A 21,250-nucleotide genomic window follows, 5' to 3' on the forward strand; every position below is an offset into this window, starting at 1 on the left:
CGTGAGTTGGGTTAATCCAATGGAAACCAACAATCACAGCAAATCCAAGCCCAGAGGAAGGTCCATGGTCGACATGAAGATGTTGGAAGGGACCGAGAACTCAGGAGGATCACGGAAGACCACCACTTGCTTAGAATAGACCTTCTTCGTATTGGCAGTATGCTGTTCTGAACTCTGTCCAGAGACCCCGAGAATGAACCTGTCTTGTCCTTTTCTTGGTTCTAGGCCTGCAATGGATGCCCTGAGACTGGCAAACTCCGCTTTTGCAGTTGACCTGTTCAAGCAGCTGTGTGAAAAGGACCCGGCAAGCAACGTCATCTTCTCTCCTATCTGTCTTTCTACTTCTCTGTCACTTGCTCAAGTTGGTGCCAAAGGTGATACAGCAAACGAAATCGGACAGGTAAGTCCCTCAGCGGGAATAACGGCCTTGGGCCCCACAGGCAGAGCCTGGAGGAAAGTTAATGTCAGGGTCAGAACAATTCAGGATTGAGAGATGTACTGTTTCCATGATGATCTCTGTCTGCTTTGAAAGGAAACACTTGTTGAGCTGCCCAGGACACACTTTTAAAACAGGCACCATGGTGGGATGAGACTCTGAGGGCCCTCTGGTAGACAGAGTTTTCCTACTACTGAGCAACTGTGAGCAAGTCAACCAGCATCTTTTCCCTTTTATTGTGATTATAGGCCAAAATTGTTAGCCTAGTGGATAGAAAGTGATGTTACCAAGCCAAGGGTGGTGATTTTAATCTGCAGCCCTCCGGCCTGGTTTTAGTTGTTTTTAGTCAAAGATTCTTCTAAGTGGTATAGCACTGGTCCGTCCATTTGCTGTACAGAGGTAACTTGTGGTTGCTGTGAAGCTGTACACTGTGACAGTGATGTGTCAAATGAGATAATGGTTACCCTTAGTGGACAGTGTTTGGTGGAGCTCCCAATTAAAATAAGCTTGGAAGCAGGAGTGGCATCCACTTCCAAAATGGCTTGCCTCAGAAACTCTATGGATGTGGAGAAATGATGAAAGTTATACAAATGTTCGGATCTTTCATTCATAGGGTCACTATGAGTGGTTTGTGACTCGACTGCACTTGACAACAACAACAACAACAACAACAACAACGGTCAAGGAGTGTTTATTAAACGTTGTGCTTACATACCCTATGCAGAAAGGAAGTTGGATCTACACACCATCTCCTAGGCTTGAACAGAGAGCACAGCCATTGACCCAAAGCACAACACTTATTTAAAGCATCATATTTCACTTAAAAAAATTACATTGGTTTGAACACAAAGTTTGTATACATTGTGTTTAATACAATCTTTCTCATTCACTATGTTTTATAAAATCAGTCACCATTGAACCGTGCTTACCATTCATTACCCTGTCTTTCGAGATTCCTGCTGGATCTTCCCATTTCTTTTACTTCCCCCCCCCTCCACTCATTAAATAGTGTAACCCGGTGGTTTCCCCCTGCCCACCATCACCTCTCTCTTACTAACCCTCCCCCTTTAATACTTATATGTGTTTGCTATAGTTATCTTTCTGTTTTTACAATAATGGTCCTATGTAATACTTAACATTATGAGACTAAGTTAGTTAACTCAGGATAATGCCCTCCAGTCTCTCCCAAGATATGTAGTGATTTTTCAGTCATTGCTCCTCTCCTGAGTGCTGCATAGTATTCCATCATGTAAATGCACCACAGTTTCTCAGTCCATTAGATTGTGGGTAGACATTTGAGTTGTTTCCATGTTCTTACAATTTTGAGTAATATTGATGTACAGATAGAACATTGGTGTACAGAGCTCTGTGTCTCAGTTCTAATGCCCTTGGGGTATATTCCTAGCCATGGAATAGCTGGGTAATATGGAATTTCTTTTGTTCAGCTTTTTGAGGAAGCACCAAACTGCCTTCCAGAGTGATTGTACCATTTTAAGATGGAAGCTCATTGACATTCTACCCTAAGAAATATCCATGCTTATTTTAATACATGGCACATCAAATGATCTGCCTTTAAGTCTCATGGGTGAATAAGAGAACAACTTGTGTTCAGTTAGGGATGTTAGTGTCCTCTCTGGGGCTTGAGCGTCTCATGAGAACCAACAACGTATATATACAAGCATTTTGAAAGTGTAAATATAATTATCTAACTGCCTATCTTTATGCTTTCTTTTTTCGGCTATTTTTTCCTTGCAAGGTAAAGTGCTTTACGTTGTGCTGAGACTTTTAAACAGGGTGTTTTTCAGAACTGTTACATCTTAAGCCCTTGTTTGCTTTTCAGTAATAGGTGAAGGCCCTTCAATTATTCTTCTTACGTAAATCATTTTTAGATTCAACTTTCCATGTGTTTCCAGGTATTTTCTCAGGAAATATCTTCTTTTACCCTCAAATTTCCCAGAAAGTGTGACCTGAGAAGTGTTATTCGGGTCAGTTGAAGAGATTACAGGTGACAGTGACTGAGAATTGGAGACAATACTCCTGCCCTCCGTACGCGTGATGCTTTGTGGGTAATGAATTTCTTCTCTTTATAGGTTCTTCATTTTGAAAATGTCAAAGATGTCCCCTTTGGATTTCAAACAGTGACATCGGACGTAAACAAACTCAGCTCCTTCTACTCATTGAAACTCATCAAACGGCTCTATGTAGACAAATCTTTGAATCCTTCTACAGTAAGTTGTTTACAGCTCTTAAAAAGAGTCAGCTTCCTGGGAGTAGCTTTTCACATTATTAAGCCTTTAACCTTTTTAAACCAAAATTAATATTTTTTTTCAGGAAGGAAAAATATTTATTAGCAAAGTCAATAGGGAGTAAAATGATCTTACATTCATGTTTGAACGGCCAAAGTCTTAAACTTTCCAATCCTAAAAGCAGCATAATTCACCATAGTTTTCTTATTTTCTTCAGGAGACATGTTGTTCTGGTCAAGAACTTTTGGGGACATAGGCCACTCGATATTGAGTCTAGCAGCCACTGGAGGAATGGAAAAACAAAAAAAAAATTACAATCTGACTTGAGCACTGGCCCTGGAAAACTTGAATGAGCTGTAGTTGGTCCTTATGGAGCCCTGCCACATGTCTTTTGGTGGCAGTGACGGCAGTAGAGGGCCCTGTGTGGGAGAGGCCTTTTGATGATCTTAGGTGGCCAGTAGCTCTAAGTCAATGATACCAGTTAGTCCCAAGGTTGGACTGAAATGAACAGAATAGCTGTCGGAGACTGAGGTGCTCTGATGAAATTCAAGGATTTTTGTGCTTAGATGTGCTATCACGTGATGTTTAATCAGATGATCCCAGTGAGGTAATGATTAAATATTTGACTGCTAAGGCAAAGGTTGGTTGTTCAAACCCACCATTTCCTCCATGGCAGAAAAATGTGTCTGTTTGCTTCTGTAAATAATTTCATTTTTGAAAACCCTTTAGGGCAGTCATGCTCTATCCTCCTGGGCTGCTGGGGGTTCAGGTACACTTCAGTTTGGTTGCACGTCTATTCAACATTTGAATTACTTCAGACTAGGCATTGTGAGGATTTTGTCCCTCAGTTGGACAATATTTTGTGTCGTTTTCAGCACGGGCTTATACAGCAGTGTAGGGTCTGTTTAACAATTTCTGCACAAGTTGTTCCATGACATTGGTTATATTCCTTGCAATGTGTAGACCGTTTCCAGTATTCCTGTCCCAGTGCTTCTATCTCCATGAATCTCTGTTTCCTGTCCCCTTGTATTTTCATCTTGCTTTTAAGTTGATGAAGGATTGTTTGCTTTCCTAAGAGTGATTTTTAAAAGAACCACAGTATTTAAGGAGCATATGAATGGCTTTTTGGAGCCAGTCTGTGATTGAGGTGATATCAGGGATTGGTTTCGGTTCAAGGTGTGGGAAGCATATAAGACAGTACTTCAGGGAAGTGCTCCAGTCTGCGCCAGTCCAGGCCTTGTTTGATCTCTTAAGAATGTGCGATTCAATTCCACATTTTCCTCCCATTCAGTCAGGGTTTATCTGTTGTGGCCTTGATTACAAGGGTTGGTAGTGGTAGGAGAGCATCCTGGCCTTTGGATCATACTTGGGAAGTGTATGTAGATCTGTTGTTGTTGTTATGTGCTGTGAAGTCGCTTGTGACTCATAGTGACCATATGTACAAAAGTCTTAAATCTTGCTCTATCCTGTGCCAACCTCACTGTCTCCAACAGAATCATTCCCACCACCCCAATGACAGAATTGATCCATCTCATCAAGGGTCTTCCTCTCCTGCACTGTCCCTGCACTCTCCAAACATGATGGCCCTCTGCAATGACCAATTCCTCCTTGCAACATACACAAAGTATGTCAGACAAAGCTTCAGAATCCTTGATTCCAAGGAGCAGCCTGGTTTCACCCTCTCCAGGACAAACCTGTTTGTTCTCCTAGCAGTCCATGCTATATTCAACACTCTTCTCCAACAACACAGCTCAAGGCATCAATTCTCTTTCTTTCATCCCTAGTCACTGTCCAACTCTCTGATGCATAGCACATAATTGTGAAGACTATAGCCCCGGTGCACCTTAGTCTGACATCCTTGCTCTTCAGTGCTTTGGAGAGGTCCCTGACAGCTGACTTTGCCAGTGCAATTTATCTTCACTGACAATAAGAGGTTTCTGATCATCAAGTTATCTTCTCTCTCTGTAGAGTGTCTTTGATCAAAGATACAAATAAATTTTTATTTTATACTGGTTTACTTACAAAGAGAACATTTGTAAATTTCTAGAGTTGAATCAGTATTATAATTGCTGTGTACACTGAATGTGTTTTTGTTGTGTGCTATCAAGTTGAGTTTCATTTAACAATCCCACATGGCAGAGTAGAACTTCCCATAGAGTTTTTTTTGGCTCTCATCTTACAAGAGCAGGTCAGTAGCATTTTCTTCCTTGAAGCCACTGGATGAATTTAAACTGTCAACTTTCAGTTACTAGCACAGGGTTTCTTTCCACCCCCACCCCAAAAGCTAAAGTAAAATTGATGAATGCATTGAATAAATTCAGTTGTCTTATAGTTAATAAATGAATATCTGATAGAAGAAAATGCTTTATTTCAAATGAGGTGATCGTTCATCTTGATTCAGTGCTTTGTGATTTTAAACTCCTGGGTGTTTTCAGGAATTCATCAGTTCAACGAAGAGACCCTATGCGAAAGAAATGGAGACCGTTGACTTCAAAGACAAGATAGAAGAAACAAAGGACCAGATCAACAAGTCAGTTAAGGAACTCACAGATGGCAAGTACTCGTTACTTATTCTGCTGTAACCAGGCCTTGTCTTTTTAAGTCTCCATCAGTCAGGTGTATAGGAATGGAACATCTGAAAAACTCTTCAGATGTCTTCATTATACAAGATAAACTCTGGTCCATCAAAACCGCAGTGTAGATTTCTGGCCATGTCTATGTTTTGCATCATTCATCACTTGGCAGAGATCCCTGGGGCTTCATTTCTGAGCATCGTTACTTGCTCTCAGGTCCAAGTGTGATGGCAACACACTCCAATAAACAAAACCTTAGAAGCAAAGCAGGGCTTTGTCCAAGTGAACAGGCTGGTTTTCCACACTGGAAACGAAGGGACTGGACTTGATGACTCCTGAAGCAGCTTCTAGCTCTAAAATTCTATGAATTTATGTAGGGAAATAGGATAATATGTTTTGAGGGCCCTTGTGCTGGGGCTTTGAGTTCTACAAGGTGGTTAGTTTCTAGGGTAGAAACGAAATTGCTGCTGTTGTTATGTGCCATCGAGTCGTTTCCGACTCATAGCGACCCTATGCACAACAGCTCTAAACCCTGCTCTATCCTGCGCCAACCGCACCGCCTCTGACACACCCATCCCGATTACCCCAGTCACTGAATCAATCCACCTCATAGAGGGTCTTCCTCTACTGCGCTGTCCCTCCACCCTCCCAAGCATGATGTCCTGATGTCCCTCTCCAAGGACCTGTCCCTCCTTATAATATGTCCAAAGTATGTCAGACGAAGCCCCAGAATCTAAAATGTTTATTCAGCCTCACGTTAGTGAAAGAAGGCCCTCTTGTGGTGTGATAAGAGAAGTGATGAAGGGCTCTCTGAACTGTTCCCAGTTTGAATCCACTAAGGACTCTTCAGGAGAAAGATGAAATAAAGAGACTACCTCCACACAGGCTTACAGCCTGCAAGCTCTGAGGGGCAGTTCTGCTCTGTCCTGTGGGGTCACTAGGAGTTTGAGTCAATTAGACAACAGTGCTGTCTTAGAGGAGATGCTGTTCAGTGCAAGAGGAGGTTCAAAGACTTCTCAGTGATTGAAGAGCTGCATGTGAAGCAAGTGCCGATGACTGATGAAGAATTTGTTGGGAGTAGGGGTTGGTTCACTCCTGGTGGTGTGACCACAGGGGATTCTGCTAGGACCTCAAAGGTGGTACCTCTCTGGAGATTGGGGTCCACTAGAGGCTCTGAGGGAGGTAGATGAGCAGGCTCCTCCTGTATGATTAACAGCCTCAGAAAACGCCCTGGAGGAGAGGCTGTGAGTTGGTCCCCACATGGTGGCAGTGAGTTTGTTTTCTAAGGGCAAGCAGAAGAGGTGTATAACTCGTAATCTGGGGTCTGCCTGCCATTACAGCAGCGGTAGATCCTTGAGCCTTGGATTCCAGCAGACCTGGGGATCCTATAGCCTATCTATAGCTTCAGTCCATGTGGGGAGGGGGAGAGCATCAATGCCTGGTATCTGGCTGGACTTGCTTTTCAGACGTGCAAACTGGAGTCTCACTTGGCTAATTTCCTCAGCATTGGAATGGGGAAGGTGCATTGATGTTTGCCTTGTGTGAAAACACTGAGCCCACCCAGCCAGGCTCATAGCAACTTTTCTGGCTTTTTCTTTGAGCATTTGAGTCACAAAGACCTGGATTTCAACCCCCCGTATCCATCCTTGCTCATGACCTCTGGTCAAGTAACTTAATGGCTCTGGCCTCAGTTTTCACATCTGTAAAATGGAAGGAGTATCTGACATAGAGAACATAAAATGCCCAGCACATGGCCTGGCACAGGGTAGACATAGTGAGAGAGTTTTTATTTATATCTTGATTTAGGGCTACATATGACTTGACTCCAGCAAGTGGTAACTCCCAGGGTGGACACGCCTGTGGACCTCAGACTGTGTTTGGATGAGTAACTGTGATTTGTGGTTTTGTGCAATTGGTTGCAGGTCGCTTTGAGAACATTTTAGCTGACAACACTGTTAACGACCAGACAAAACTCCTTGTGGTAAATGCTGCCTATTTTGTTGGAAAGTGGATGAAGAAATTTCCTGAATCGGAAACAAAAGAATGCCCGTTCAGAGTCAACAAGGTATGAGGTGACTCATTAGCCCTAGAGGGAACCTCAGGTCTATGTGGAGAGTTACAGCACGGCGGGTCTGGGGAAACTCATTCCAAGGAGGAAGACCAGCCTCAGGAGGGACCTGGCCTGTCCTGGACAAACAGCCCGTGGTAACAGGGAGAAAAAGCCAGAATTCAGACGCTCACTCTTCCCCCAATGGCTGCTGAGTTTGAGCTGAGAAAGTTGCTCGAGAACGTAGAACTCAGAGGGCAAGACGAAATCATGAGCTGGCAAATGGATGCCAATATCTGGAACCAACTGACCAACCAACCCACCCACCCGCAGAAACTGAGTTCTGTAGATTAGCCTGAAACCTTGACTGAGTAGAAATCTGGTTTGTGCAAAAGTCTGTGAGGTCATTTCATGGCCACCCCCAGTTCTCAGTGAGTGAAGGAGCCCTCGTAGCACAGTGGTTAAAGTACTCAGCTGCTTACTAAAAGGTTAGTGATGTCAACTCACTGTGAAAAGAGCAAGGGTGTTGTAGGGATGGCTGTATGTGACGTTTACCAGCTCCACAAAGGGGAACTGTCCCGTCAACAACATCAATAACACAAAACCAATTTCCAGGAGGCCAGGCATGTACCTCATGTTCCTGCTCCTCTTTCTACTCATCCCAACATCAGTCTTACTCTTTAATGGGTCCAAAATCCATTTCAATAGTTCACAGACCACTAGAACCATATTAGGAAAGCCAAAAGGCTATAATTCAAGATAGTAGCAGAATACAATCACTCAGTCAAGACCACTGCTGAAATGTGTTCACTTGAAAATGAGTCCCTGCATGCAGCCCAAAGACCTCATCTAGGTGAAAGCAAATGACTGAGATGGGAAAGTGATCCCTTTCCAATGCGAATCTGGGGGCAGTAGGAATCAGGCAGGGCACTCACTTGGAGCTCCTATGCATCAGTTCTACTTTTCAGTTTTCTTCCCAGTGTATAGAGACTTAGCATCAAGCAATCTTGTCTACCCCAAATAAAATAACTCAGACCAAAAACCTATTACCAATGGCTTGTCCGACTTGTAGAGGCTCTATAGGACACAGAAGATTTTTTGCCCATGGGGTTTAGAAGGCTGTAATCTTCATGGAGGGAACACTGAGGGTTTAGTGGCAAGGAGTTGTGCTGCCATCCCAAAGCCACCTGCTGTTCTGCACGAGAAAGATTGCCAGTCTTTTCCATGCTGTTTACTGCCTCTGAAAACCTGCTGGAAGGTCAGTTATGGGTCAGTTCTGACTTGATGGTAAACAACAACAGTCTTTATGGGAGCAGACTGCCACATCCTTCCCCTATAGAGTGACTTGATTGGAATGACTACTTTTCGGTTAGCAGAGGAGTACATACTCATTGTCCCACGACAGAGACTTCACTGCACCAGCAGTTCTTTTTAAATTCTGGAACCCAGAGGGAAAGTCTCCCAAGATCCAGCCTAGTCTGGATTTAGCCAGACTTTTGATCCTCTGTCTTTGATTCCCTTAAAGGTTTTCTTCCCCTTGCTTCTTTTCCATTTGATGTGCGTCAATGGTATGGGTTTGGTTTGGTTTTCCCTTCCATTGTGGTTTCATGGTGAAATAGGATTGTTTACATCTCTCCACTCCTCTCCATGAATGTGTGGCCTGTCCAAGGGCAAGGATCATATCTTCCTCATTTTGGCATCTTCCGTCCTTGGCCCAATCCCTGACACAATGTTAAGTCCTCAGCCAAAGTCCATTGACTGGATTGATTCTCTTGAAGAGTCAAGGTGATGAAACTGTCAACAGCAGACAAAACCTGCTGTTGGTCTCTGGGATCACACCCTGCACCCTTTTATAAGATCCACTGGGCATTTTCTCTGGGCAAGGATACATTTGAATCAATGATACTTGCTCCTCTGCTCAGAAAACCCATGAGTAGGGTGTCATGAGGCCCTCTTTCCACTGCTTCTTCCTGAATAAATGGCAGGGGCCTTCTCAAATCTACTAAATATGGGATATATCTAAGATGCTACACTCCCAACAGGAAATCCTTTAGACTCAACAGGCCCTGGAGTGTTAGACAGGACTTGACTTGCGAAGTATCTTTCCTTTGCACAGAAGGACCGACAGTTAGGGTGACCTGGGCACTGCCCACTAGGCATTTCCTCTTTCCAGTATCTCCTGCATCCCATTTGGTTGGTGATTGGCTTCCCCCCCCCCCCCAAATTTCTATAATGTTAGAAAGAAGTTCCTGGCTGTGACAAATAGTTAAACACAGGACTATTAGCCAGCAGGTTGTTAGTTCAGATCCACCCAGGGATCTCTCAGAAGGGACAGTCTACCATCTGCTTCAGAAAGATCCCAGCCTTGAAAACCCTATGGAGTAGTTCTACTGTGCACGCAGGGGCAATCAAGAGTTGGAATCTACTCGGTGGTAACTGTCAACAAGAGTAAAAGGAAATATGTTCAAAGAGAAATTGGAAACGTGTTAGCTAACTACTCCTCTCAGAGGACACAGGGTGGTCAGACCAGATAGGGACTTCTCTGCCGACCACATTGAGGTTCATAATTTTTTACATTTCAGAAAGTGTTTTGAGAAGATAATAATAGATGCCATTCCTTTGTTTTTATTACTAAATTGCAAAACAGCAAGACCCTGTTAGATCCTGGAAATTCAGATTCCGAGTCCATAGAATTCCCAGGGTTGGGAAATGTCATTGATCTCCCTGTGTGACACCTTAGAAGACTGTAAGAGCTACCCACAGAAGTTTGGGCCACACCTTCCCTTTGAATACAGGAACTAGGACTTTTCCTTGGCTTCTCTTGAACTGCTTCTGTCAGCCTCTAAGCTTTTTATGTGACATTACCAACCCTTTCTTCATGTCCTATGATGTCTCCATCATTGGGAGACTAAGTTGAAGGCATGTTATTAAAGTTTAATATAATGCCTAGTCAAACAGAGGTGCTAACTCACAGCATGTACACGCACGAGCATGTGCACCCACTTCCTAAACAACCTGAACCATGAACTTTGAGAAACAACAATAGTTACAGAAAGGCTCCAGGTTTTTTGTTCATAAGGTCGCTACAAGTCACGTTCGACTTGACGGCAATCCACAACAACAAAAACAACATACATGCACAACATATTAATATATACACATATACATGTGTGGAGATATATAGATAGATCTAGAACAATCTATAGCTCTAGATCTAGATTTAGATCTATGTATGTATCTCCACACATGTATATGAATATTGTTGTTAGGTGGGATCAGGTTGGCTCTGACTCATTGCTATTCTATGTACAACAAACTGAACCCCGTCTCATTCTGTGCCGTCTTCACAATCATGCCTTGGTTAAGCCCATTGTGGCAACTACTGTCTCAATCCAGCTCATGGAGGATCTTCTCATTTGTACTGACCCTCAGTTTTACCAAGAATGGGATTTCGTTCTCCAGAGAACGGACACACACACAAGCGCGTATATACACACGTATCGATGCCCACACACACACACACACACACACGTAGTTGTTAGGTGCCATAGAATCAGCTCTATACTTATACGTACATATATTTATATATCCGCATGCATACACTTCTGTATCGTTTATAGTGTCTCTAGGCGTTGTGCTCGACTCAATAGCACCTAACAACAACAACAACACTTCTGTATACACATACATATATATTGTTAGGTGCCCTTGAGTTAGAACGGACTCATAATAAATCCTTCAGTGAGTTTTCAGAGGCTATAAATGACACCAAAGGAGATTATTCAGTTTTTTCCTTATGAAGCAGCTGGTAGATTTGAACTATTTGTCTTTAGGTTATCAGTGCAACTCCTTAGTCACTTGACCTCCAGAACTTCCTTATATGGGTGTACACACACACACACACATATACACAAATAAATACTTCTACATACAGATATATAATTATATATACAAACGTGTAAGTATTTAAACACACACACATATATACTTACACATTTTTACTTATATATACCTCACATATATCTATACATATATACTTATAATATTCACATATACACACATTCTTATATACATTTATGTATACCTATGGACACATGTGTATGTATATATACACATGTATGTATATATACACATATGTATCTATATATACGTATGTACATCACTGGTCTGTACAGAGGTAACTCGTGGTTGCTGTGATTCTGAACACTGGGACACTGATGTGCCAAACGTGGTAATGGTTACCCATGGTGGATGACAGTGTTTGCTGGAGCTTCCCAACTAAAACAAGCCTGGAAGCAGGAGTGGCATCCACTTCCGAAATGGCTTGCCTCCGGAATCTCTATGTACGAACAGTGATCAGGCCTTTCGTACATAGGGTCGCCATGAGTCGTCTACGACTCAACGGCACCTAACAACAACAACAACAACATATATTCACACACATATGTGTGTGTATATATATATATTATTCCATATTTTCTGGACTGTGTTTGACCATGTAGTCAATTTTGTTCTTCAAAAAATGAGGTCATTGTGGTCATGTTCACTTCTGCTCTCTGTAATATATATGTATATACATATGTACATACTATATTTATGTGTATATCCTCCATACACACACTATATTTATATGTGCATACATCGATCCATACTGTATATACATACTGTTTATACATACTATATATACATTCTGTGTACACACACACACACGCTTACACATTCTCTCTCTCCCACATATAAGGGAGCTCTGGTGGTATAGACTGTAGGGAGCTGGACTACTAACTCAAAGCTGTAAACCTCTCTAGTGGTTTACATTTACCAGTGGTTCCTTCAGAGAAAGATGGGGACTTGCCTGTGTGATTTACAGCCTTGAAAACCAGCTGGAGGGCCAGCTCTGAGCCGGTTCTAACACCTGGTGTGTTTATACATTTCGAGCGTGTGTCAATTGAAAAGCCAGCAGGCTAAGTGCCCTCTCTCTTTGCAGACAGACACCAAACCAGTGCAAATGATGAATCTGGAGGCCACATTTTGCCTGGGCCACATCGATGACGTCAACTGTAAGATCATAGAGCTTCCGTTTCAAAACAAGCACCTCAGCATGCTCATCCTGCTGCCCAAGGACGTGGAGGACGAGACCACAGGCCTGGAAAAGGTAGGGGGTGGGCGGCTTGAGAGTTGCCCCATCAAGACTTTCACGACCCCAGTAATTTTTCTCCTAATTATCTCTCGCATTTAAAAAGTTAGTGGAAAGGAACACATTTATCATCTATAATCTTAAAGACTGCCTCAGTCACTATCCAAACTCTCCTTAAATAAGAGTAGCTATAGATTTAATGTGAACTATTACATTGGATCTCATGCCTAATGCACGGATATTTTGGATTTCCTCATAAAGAAATGATATTTCTTGTTCGAGAAATATGACCCATATGAAAACCTTTCTAATTATATGTTTGTTTCATGATCACTTATGGAACACGTATAAGCCATTTATTTGTTCCTATAACTCCTGCTTCTAAATCTAAAACTACTTAGTAACTAAAAAAGTAACCTCACTTCACTCATAATTTTCAGGGCAAAGGGAGCATAGTTGCAGGGTGAGGAGAATAGTAGGTGGTGGATCTTTTATAACTGGGGCTGGTCATGTACAAAGACTCATCTGACCTTTGACAAGTCTTTCAGACTGCTTTGAAACTGGCCTCACAAAGACTCTTTATGCTTGGTAACCAAGCAAGAACTTTTATAATTGGAAATAAATAATAAGAATTTATTCTCTATGTGGTCTTTCAGGTTGAGAAACAACTCAACTCAGAGACACTGCTACAGTGGACCAATCCCAGCACCATGGCCAATGCCAAAGTGAAGCTCTCCATTCCCAAGTTTAAGGTGGAAAAGATGATTGACCCCAAGGCTAGTCTGGAGAACCTAGGGCTGAAAAGTATCTTTAACGAAAATTCCTCAGATTTCTCTGGACTCTCAGAGACCAAGGGGGTGGCCCTGTCCAATGTGGTCCACCATGTGTGCTTAGAAATCACGGAAGACGGGGGTGATTCCATTGAGGTGCCGGGATCACGCATCTTGCAACACAAAGATGAGTTCAATGCTGACCACCCCTTTGTTTACATCATCAGGCACAACAAAACTCGAAACATCATTTTCTTTGGAAAGTTCTGTTCTCCTTAAGCAGTCCAGTCATGCTATGTCTCCCCTGACTTTGCTGTATTTGCCAATGTTGATAAAGTACTTTCTAAATACAATAAATTTTTGATATTGTTGTATCAAGAAACAACTGGTTCACATACACAGCCTTATACACGTAAGCCTGTCTTTTCCCAATTCTTTGATTTTGTTTCCCATTATCCTCCCATAAAAGACAAAGATAAACGCTCTTGGTGAAAATGAATCACCTTCCGGGACATATATTTATTCGTTGCTTGTTGAGCTAGCCAGGGTCATTGATGGATAAGTGACTGAGCTGAGTTATTCAGATAGTCTTCTACAAAGCCCAGTCCTGTAAGGAGGATCTGGAAGCTTCTGTTCCCAGAACTTTTCCTGTATTCGGGTTGGGTACAGGCTGCTTAGCCATTTTCACTTCCCTGGAAGACCACCAACACTGTGGCGTGTGAGACTCACAGTAAAACTCAGACGTATGCTCAGCCTACTTCTAGGGCCACAATTCCTTATACTAAACTCGGACATTGGATGTGTATTAAAATGCTGAATCAACTCTTGCTGTTATGTGTTGTTCAGTCAGCTAGGAACCACAGGTCTGAAAATTGCCTTATCCTGAGCCAGCCTTGCTGTCTCCCACACACATTACTCCACAGTCACTGTGTCAATCCATCTCATCTCGGGTCTTCCTCTCTTGGGGTGATCTTCTACTTTACCCTTCTGCTGGGTGCAACAAAATGCTCTTGTTTGGGTCAGGGGCACCATTCTATAAACCATTACTTTAATATTTTTGGCAACAAAATGTAGACTATTCACACATAACATATAAATATTCTAAATAGCCCCATAGTGGTGAAGTTCGCTATCAAATGAGTATGTCAGTGACTTGTAGAAATATTTGCTTTTGGAGTTTTTTCACACTTTGAGATGCTGGATAAGGGGTTATAGACACAGAAGAGCCAATGTGTAGCCTCCACTATGGGGAGTCTCAGAGTTTGCTCAACATGGACTTTTACAGTTGACAAGACTGCCACCTGTCATTTGGCTGGCACTGGACTGGGGGTGGTTTCTAATGAATGTAATGAGGGTTGGAATTTCTTACATTTAGACTTAACCTTGGATTGTGTAAGTTCTAAAGGGAATCTTTTGCTTGTGTAATGTGATAGTGGGCAAAGGGAAGGTACTTAATGCTTTCATAAAAAGTGTAATGAAAGTTATCAAAGGGTTCACAGGTGCTGGGGCACTGCTTGATAAGCGAATCATTGCTTTGGATGTGGAGTTTGTGACTTAATTGATAGTGGTTTGTAAGTTGAGCTGATAAATGAACTGTACTCAGGGTTCGTGCATTAATCCAGGTCCCAAAAGATACACTTTCGGACCTCATTGTGACAGTCCTTTCTTCCTCACACCCCTGCTGTTCACTGTTAAGTTCAACTTTGGGGGTCTTGCTCTGAAGGTTCAGTATTGAACTGCCCTTATGCTATTGACAATAAATATTCTTAAACTACATGTCTTGTTGGCTTTTTGTTTGTTGGTTGTGCTTCTTCATTACGTTGAACTGTTTTTATTTCTTTTAGATGAACTGTATTGATGTAGAACAGAGCCATCCATTCCTAAAAGTCGCCTTGTAGTAAATGCTTTTTGTTGGGACATTGAGGAGGAGGAATATGATATAAACCTATCTCCAGCTGCTCTTCTCCTGCTCCCTTCTCTCCTGTCCCCACTCTTGCTTCTTTCCTCCACATCACTCTAACCTTCGGACTAAAAGGACAAGGCAAGTGCTAGGAGGACCTCCAACCACACAACATTGTGCAATGAAATCAGATGCCTTATGAGGAAGCACAGTGTTCCTGTAGCCCTTTTAACTTTACACCAGTTACAATGGTGGTTGTTTTTGTTGTTGTGTGCTATAGAGTTGGAACCGACTCATAGCTGACATTCCAGCTGGTTTTTCAGAGGTAGTAAAGTATATGATAAGAGATTATTCATCTTTCTTGTGTGGGACAGCTGGTGGATTTGAACCAAATGCCTTCGGACTTGCAGTGCAGCTTCTTACCATTAGGCCATTAGTTAGATTCTAACTCATGGCAAGACCATGTGTGTCAGAGCAGGATGTGGTCCCATCGGGATTTCAGAGCTGCTACCAGGTAGCTAAGTCCTTCTTTAAAGGCACCTCTGTAGTGTTGTCACAAACACAGTAAAACCTGTCTTTTGGTGAAATAGGTATGCTTTTTCTTTTTTCCTTCCTATTGACACCCTTTTATTATGGCACAAACAGGAACAAGACAAGACAGACTAAACTATTCCAGGAATGAGTGAAAACCATTAACAATGGTGCCTGCATAATCCATGCCCACTGCTTTCATTTATCCAAAAGGTGGAGCCACCTCTGTGGGTAAAGGACTATGATTGTGATACACACAATTGAAAACGAAAAGCTTTCAGGGCTCCTGCTGCTGAGACCTGGCTACAGGTGGTCTGAACCCTGACTGATGAGAAGCGCTGGGACACAGCCGCCCAAGTAACTTCTCTTCCTCAACTTATCTGGTGTTGAGATATGTATACATTTCCAAGGGATCTCTCTCTCTCTCTCTCTCTCTCTCTCTCTCTCTCTCTCTCACACACACACACACACAGAGAGAGAGAGAGAGAGAGAGAGAGAGAGAAACAGTCAGACAGACAGATGGACAGATACACAGAGTTTAGAGAAGGAGAAATGAGCTTTCCAAGTCATAGAGTCAACGTTAGTAGATACCACCAAAGAGTTTTCCTAAGTATAATTTGCACAATAAATACATCCTTATCTCATCATTATTATGCGTGACATCACTACAAATGTAATAGTCTACTTTGCTAAAATAATGGCTCTTAAGTAAGATCAGGCCAGTTAGAGGCAAATGTGTTCTCCCCTTGCCGTGTGATGGATTCAGAAAACCCGTCATTGGCTTTCCAAGGCTGTAAATACTTATGGAAGGAGACTACTGATCATTTTCCTATGGAGTAGCGGGTGGACTCAAACTTCTGACCTTTCAGTTAGCAGCACAGCACGTTATACACTACACCATCAGAGTTCCAGAAACCAAACCCACTGCCAATGAGTCCACCCCAACTCATAGCAGCCTTGGTGGACAGAGTGTCTAAGACTGTGACCTTCACAGAAATGAACTGCCTCAACTCTCTTTGCAGAATGACTAGTGGATTTGAACCACTGACTTTTTGGTTAACAGCAGCAGAGTGCTTTAATGCTATGCTGCTGTGCCACTCTGGGGAGTTTAGTTGATGAGGACTGAGCTGTGTTTATAGAGACACAGCCACTCTGGGTGAAGTGGGTCGGTGAGGAGTTGGGGACATCTGGATGGGCTATTGAGCTCCGTTAACTGGTCAAGAGCGTCAAGGACTCTCCTTCATAGGGTCGTTATGAGTCGTCTGTGACTCGACGGCACTTAACAACAACTGGTCAAGACTATTGGTTGCAATGAGTATGCTGCTTGCTAGGATGATGAGTGGAGACTTGACTTGGTACCTTTGTTTTTACTCTCCCCTAGTCCTTGGTGCTCCCTGGTTCATACACGGTCCTGGCTATCAGCACCCTGGTTCCGTCCCTCCTGAGGAGGACAGCTGGGTCTTGGCTCCACTGCAATGAGTTCTGCTAGCATGATGAAGGACACTTGGGAGGCTGGTTCAGGCTGGCCGGTTCAGGCTGGCTGGTTCTCACACAAACTTTTCAAGGATGCCATCCACCAACTGGGAAAACCTGTTCTGAGCATGGAGAGCCATTGACCTAATTAACTTATTTTCCCCAAAGTCAGCAAAGAATGAGAATGAAAGGCACAGGACTTCTCACAACTCCCCACAGCTTAGGGTCAACAAAAGCCCAAGCTTAGGGTCAACACCAGACTCCTGTGGAAGAAAAGGGAGGAAACTCACGGGGGTGTGTGTACCTGTGCTTGGTGAGAGGTGTCCAAGCTGCGGTTCCCAGTGGATAAGGAAGGCATCTTGTTGCCGTTGGCTTGACCGTAAAGTATAGCAGGCCTGCAGGCGGAGTAGAATTCAACCACAGGGTTTCTGAGACAGTAATCTTTTTGAAAGCAGATGCTGCTGCTTTTCCCATGGGCCCTTTTTGTGAGCTCCACCACCAGGGCTCCATCTTAAAGTGTAAGCCACTTCCGGCAGGGTTGTTGTGAGTCAGAATTTACCTCGCGGCCGCAAGCCGCCTCAGCACCACGGTGTGGACCCTGGGTCTATCCACAAACAGACAGACTGCCTTCCTTTTGCCACTTCAGGACCCTGATGTTACCTGAAGGAGCACTGGTGGCACTGGGGTGAAGACCATTGGCTACAAGGCTTTCTAGGGGGAGACGGGGCAGTGTGTTTTGGGAAAGGGGACAACCATGGAATCCTGTGGGCAGTTGCACTCTGTCCTGCAGGGTCACTATGATCAGAGTAAACTAGATGACTATACGGCAGGGGTTGACTGTTAAACTTGACCGACACCGAAGGCAGCTTCTAGGGAATTGGGATAAACGGCTTCTGCTGTCCTTCATTCTCCTCCTATGCTGACTCTGGGGAAAGTAGGGTAATTAGGTCACCAGCTCTCAGTGCTGAAAGCAGATTTTCCATCCTGGGGAGGCTCCTGAGTCTGCAGATGTGAGCATGCCCAGTATCCTTCACTATGTCCCCAGAACGCGTCCCAATGGAAGCATGAGCACTACCTCAGAGTGATGGTAGGAGCCAATGAGATTTACACTCCTGTTTTCAATCGCTTCAACCTCTTCATTTAACAATGCCGTATTGAGCGTTCAGTTGGCATGACTATCCGACAACCCACCTGGGAGATAACGGCACCATCGTTTCCTACCTCAGCTGTATCCACAAGGCGATCAAGACCATTTTCAATCACCCACACAGTCATTTGTTCATGAACTCATGGCTTAAACACATACTGGGGACCTGTTTGTGGTGAGTTCTGGGCAGAGTGCTGAGGGGAAGAGACTCCAGTGAGACTCAGGAAACTTGAGTCCTGTCCTGAACGTCAGAATGTGGTGGTGAGGGTGTATGGAGCATAGTCCGAGAGATCCCTAGGCCCTGAGCTGAGTTTGAAGGACCCCACACCAGCATCCACTGCAGCTGAGTTGGTGTCCTCTCACATTCAGTAGAGCTGCCCATGGCATCTGAGGCTATAACCTTCTCAACAGCAGATTGCCAGCTGTTTCTTTTTTCTTTTTTTTTAAATTTCAGGTGTTTCCCTTTTGGTTTGGAGACTTCAAACTGCCTATCTTTCAGTTAGCAGCCCATCACTTAACTCACTGCTTCACCAGAGCTCCTTCCTAAATCAACCAACCAAGTCTAACTCCCTGCTGTTGAGTTGATTCTGGCCTCTAGTGACCCTGGAGGGCAAAGTAGAACCGACTCATATCATTTTCAAGCCATTAAGGAGGCAGATTGCCAGGTCTTTCTTTTCTGGAGTGGCTGATAGTCTCAAACTGGTGACTTTTTAGTTAGAAGTCCAGTATTCAACTCAGTGCACCACTAGGCCTCATTCCTAAAGGACTGTTGTTGTTTGGTGTCATTGAGTCAGCTCTGATTCACAACTAACTCTATGTCGCAGAAGGAAACCCTGCTAGACCCCGTGGCAGCCTCACAGTCTCTGTGTTGTACTTAAAACTACGGTTGCAGCTGCATGTCAACTCATCTGGTTGAGGATCTGCTTCTTTTTTGCTGACTCAGATTCACCAAGCATGATGCCTTTTTCCAGGACTGATCCCTTCTAATAACACACCCAAAGTATGTGGAATGAAGTCTCATCATCTTTGTTTCTAAGAAACATACTGACTTCATTTCTTCTTACACAGTTAAATTTTTTCCTTGGGAAGTTCATTGTAAATTCAGTATTCTTCAGAAACACAACAATTCAAAGGCATTAATTATCTTCTTTGTAAGGTTATTGAGGAATTACAGAACCCAGTTCAGTCCAAGAAGACAGTTTATTGATAGAAACTGCCGAGTTGACTCTGGAGCAGAAACCAGCACCTACTTAAAGCTTAAAGTTACAGTGGAATTTTATATGGTCTTACAAGGAACTTGGGAGTTAGAATGTTCGCAGATGCTTGGTACAAGAAAAGGGAGCAAGTCGGGAGTCATGGATAGGTATTCCTGGGAAAGGGAGGTGAAATTGTTTTGCAGCCCTAAGAGAGATAAAAAGAGTTGCAGCTGCTGCTCTGATCATTACTGTGACTTTTCTGGGGAAAGGGAGGGAGAGCCACTCCACGGTCCTGACACTCTAATTCATTATCCAGCTTTCCCATGTGTATGAGGTGAATGTAAAGACCATGACTTCAATCAGACTCACTTTTGTCTTTCAAAAAACGAAAAGACCAATGGATGTTAATGAGGTGACGGCAAGAGAAAGCAGGCGATTTATATACGTGCTTCTCAAATGAAATATGTTTATGTGCCATCAAGTTGGAAGCAACTCACAGCTGATGCACCAATGAGCTTCCAGAGACTGTAAGTGACACGAGAAGAGCTTGCCTGTCTTTCTCCTCCAGAGGAACTAGTGGATTTGAACTACATGCTGTTGCGTTTGTAGCTCAACTCTTTAACCTATGGACCCCCAGAGCTCTCTAATGAAGTATATGCTTATTTTTTTATTTTTCAATTTTCAATTAATTATAGGCTATTCTTTTAAAAAATATGTAATGCTTAGAAAGATGAAATAAAATCCCAAGTGGAAACCCAGAGCTATTATATTCCTATAATCATCTCATATACTACAACTCCATGAAATGGGCCTGAAAGGCTCTGTACATGTATGTACTCTAATGTCCAAGCTTACCTCATGGTAGACAAGCCTCAATATTCACAGGCAAACACCTGGGTGGACCATATTTTTCATCTGCCAAGGACTGAATTGTGTTCTCCGGATATCACATGCAAGCAAGATTCTGCTGAAGATTATTAAAAAAATGACTGGAACAGCACATCAACAGAGAACTGCCTGAAGTGCAGGCTGGGTTTAGAAGGGGTCGTGGTACTAGGGATATTGTAACTAATGTTAGATGGATCTTGGCTGAAAGCAGAGAATACCAGAGGAATGTCTGTCTGTGTTTCATTGACTATGCAAAGGCATTTGACTTTGTGGACCACAACAAACTGTGGCTGACTCTGAGAGGAATGGAAATCCAAGAACACTTGAGTGTGCTTATGCAAAACCTATACTTGGACCAGGAGGCAGACATCAGAACAGAGCAAGGAAACACTACATGGTTCAAAATTGAGAAGGGTGTATGCCAGGGATGTGTCCTACCTCCATACATTTTCAATCTATATGCACAACAGATTATCCATGAGGCTGGGCTGTATAAGGAGAAATGTAGCATCAGGATTGGAGGTAAATTCATCAACAATCTGTGTTATGCAGATAACACAACCCTTCTTGTCAAAACTGAGGAGGACCTGAAGCGCCTCCTGCAGAGAATCAAGGACTGCAGCCTTTGATATAGATTGAAGCTCAACATCAAGAAAACAAAGATTCTCACCACTGGGCTGATTGGCAGCATCATGATGGATGATGAAGAGATTGAGATTGTTAACAGCTTCTGATTGCTTGACTCTACCATCAACACTCTTGGTACCAGCAGACAGGAAATTAAAAGATTAATTGCACTGGCAAAGTCTGCTCTCAGAGACCTCACCAAAGCACTGAAGAGCAACGATCCATCCAGGGACTAAAGTGTGCCTGATATAGGCCATGTTGTTGTTGTTGTTATGTGCCGTC

General features: G+C 43.2%; 1 protein-coding gene across 1 annotated transcript; it reads left to right on the forward strand.

Annotated features, from left to right (window-relative positions):
* Positions 1–222: 222 nt before the first annotated feature.
* SERPINB5 (serpin peptidase inhibitor, clade B (ovalbumin), member 5) lies at positions 223–13,485 on the forward strand. Its single transcript, XM_006892732.1, has 6 exons — positions 223–400; positions 2,527–2,664; positions 5,118–5,235; positions 7,178–7,320; positions 12,287–12,454; positions 13,093–13,485. Exons 1-6 carry the CDS (start codon positions 233–235, stop codon positions 13,483–13,485), a joined length of 1,128 nt encoding a protein of 375 aa, XP_006892794.1. The 5' UTR covers positions 223–232.
* Positions 13,486–21,250: the final 7,765 nt, after the last annotated feature.

Source organism: Elephantulus edwardii, unplaced genomic scaffold (assembly GCF_000299155.1).
Source record: "Elephantulus edwardii isolate Elephantulus edwardi_28Jun2011 unplaced genomic scaffold, EleEdw1.0 scaffold00118, whole genome shotgun sequence".
Lineage (NCBI taxonomy): Eukaryota > Metazoa > Chordata > Mammalia > Macroscelidea > Macroscelididae > Elephantulus > Elephantulus edwardii.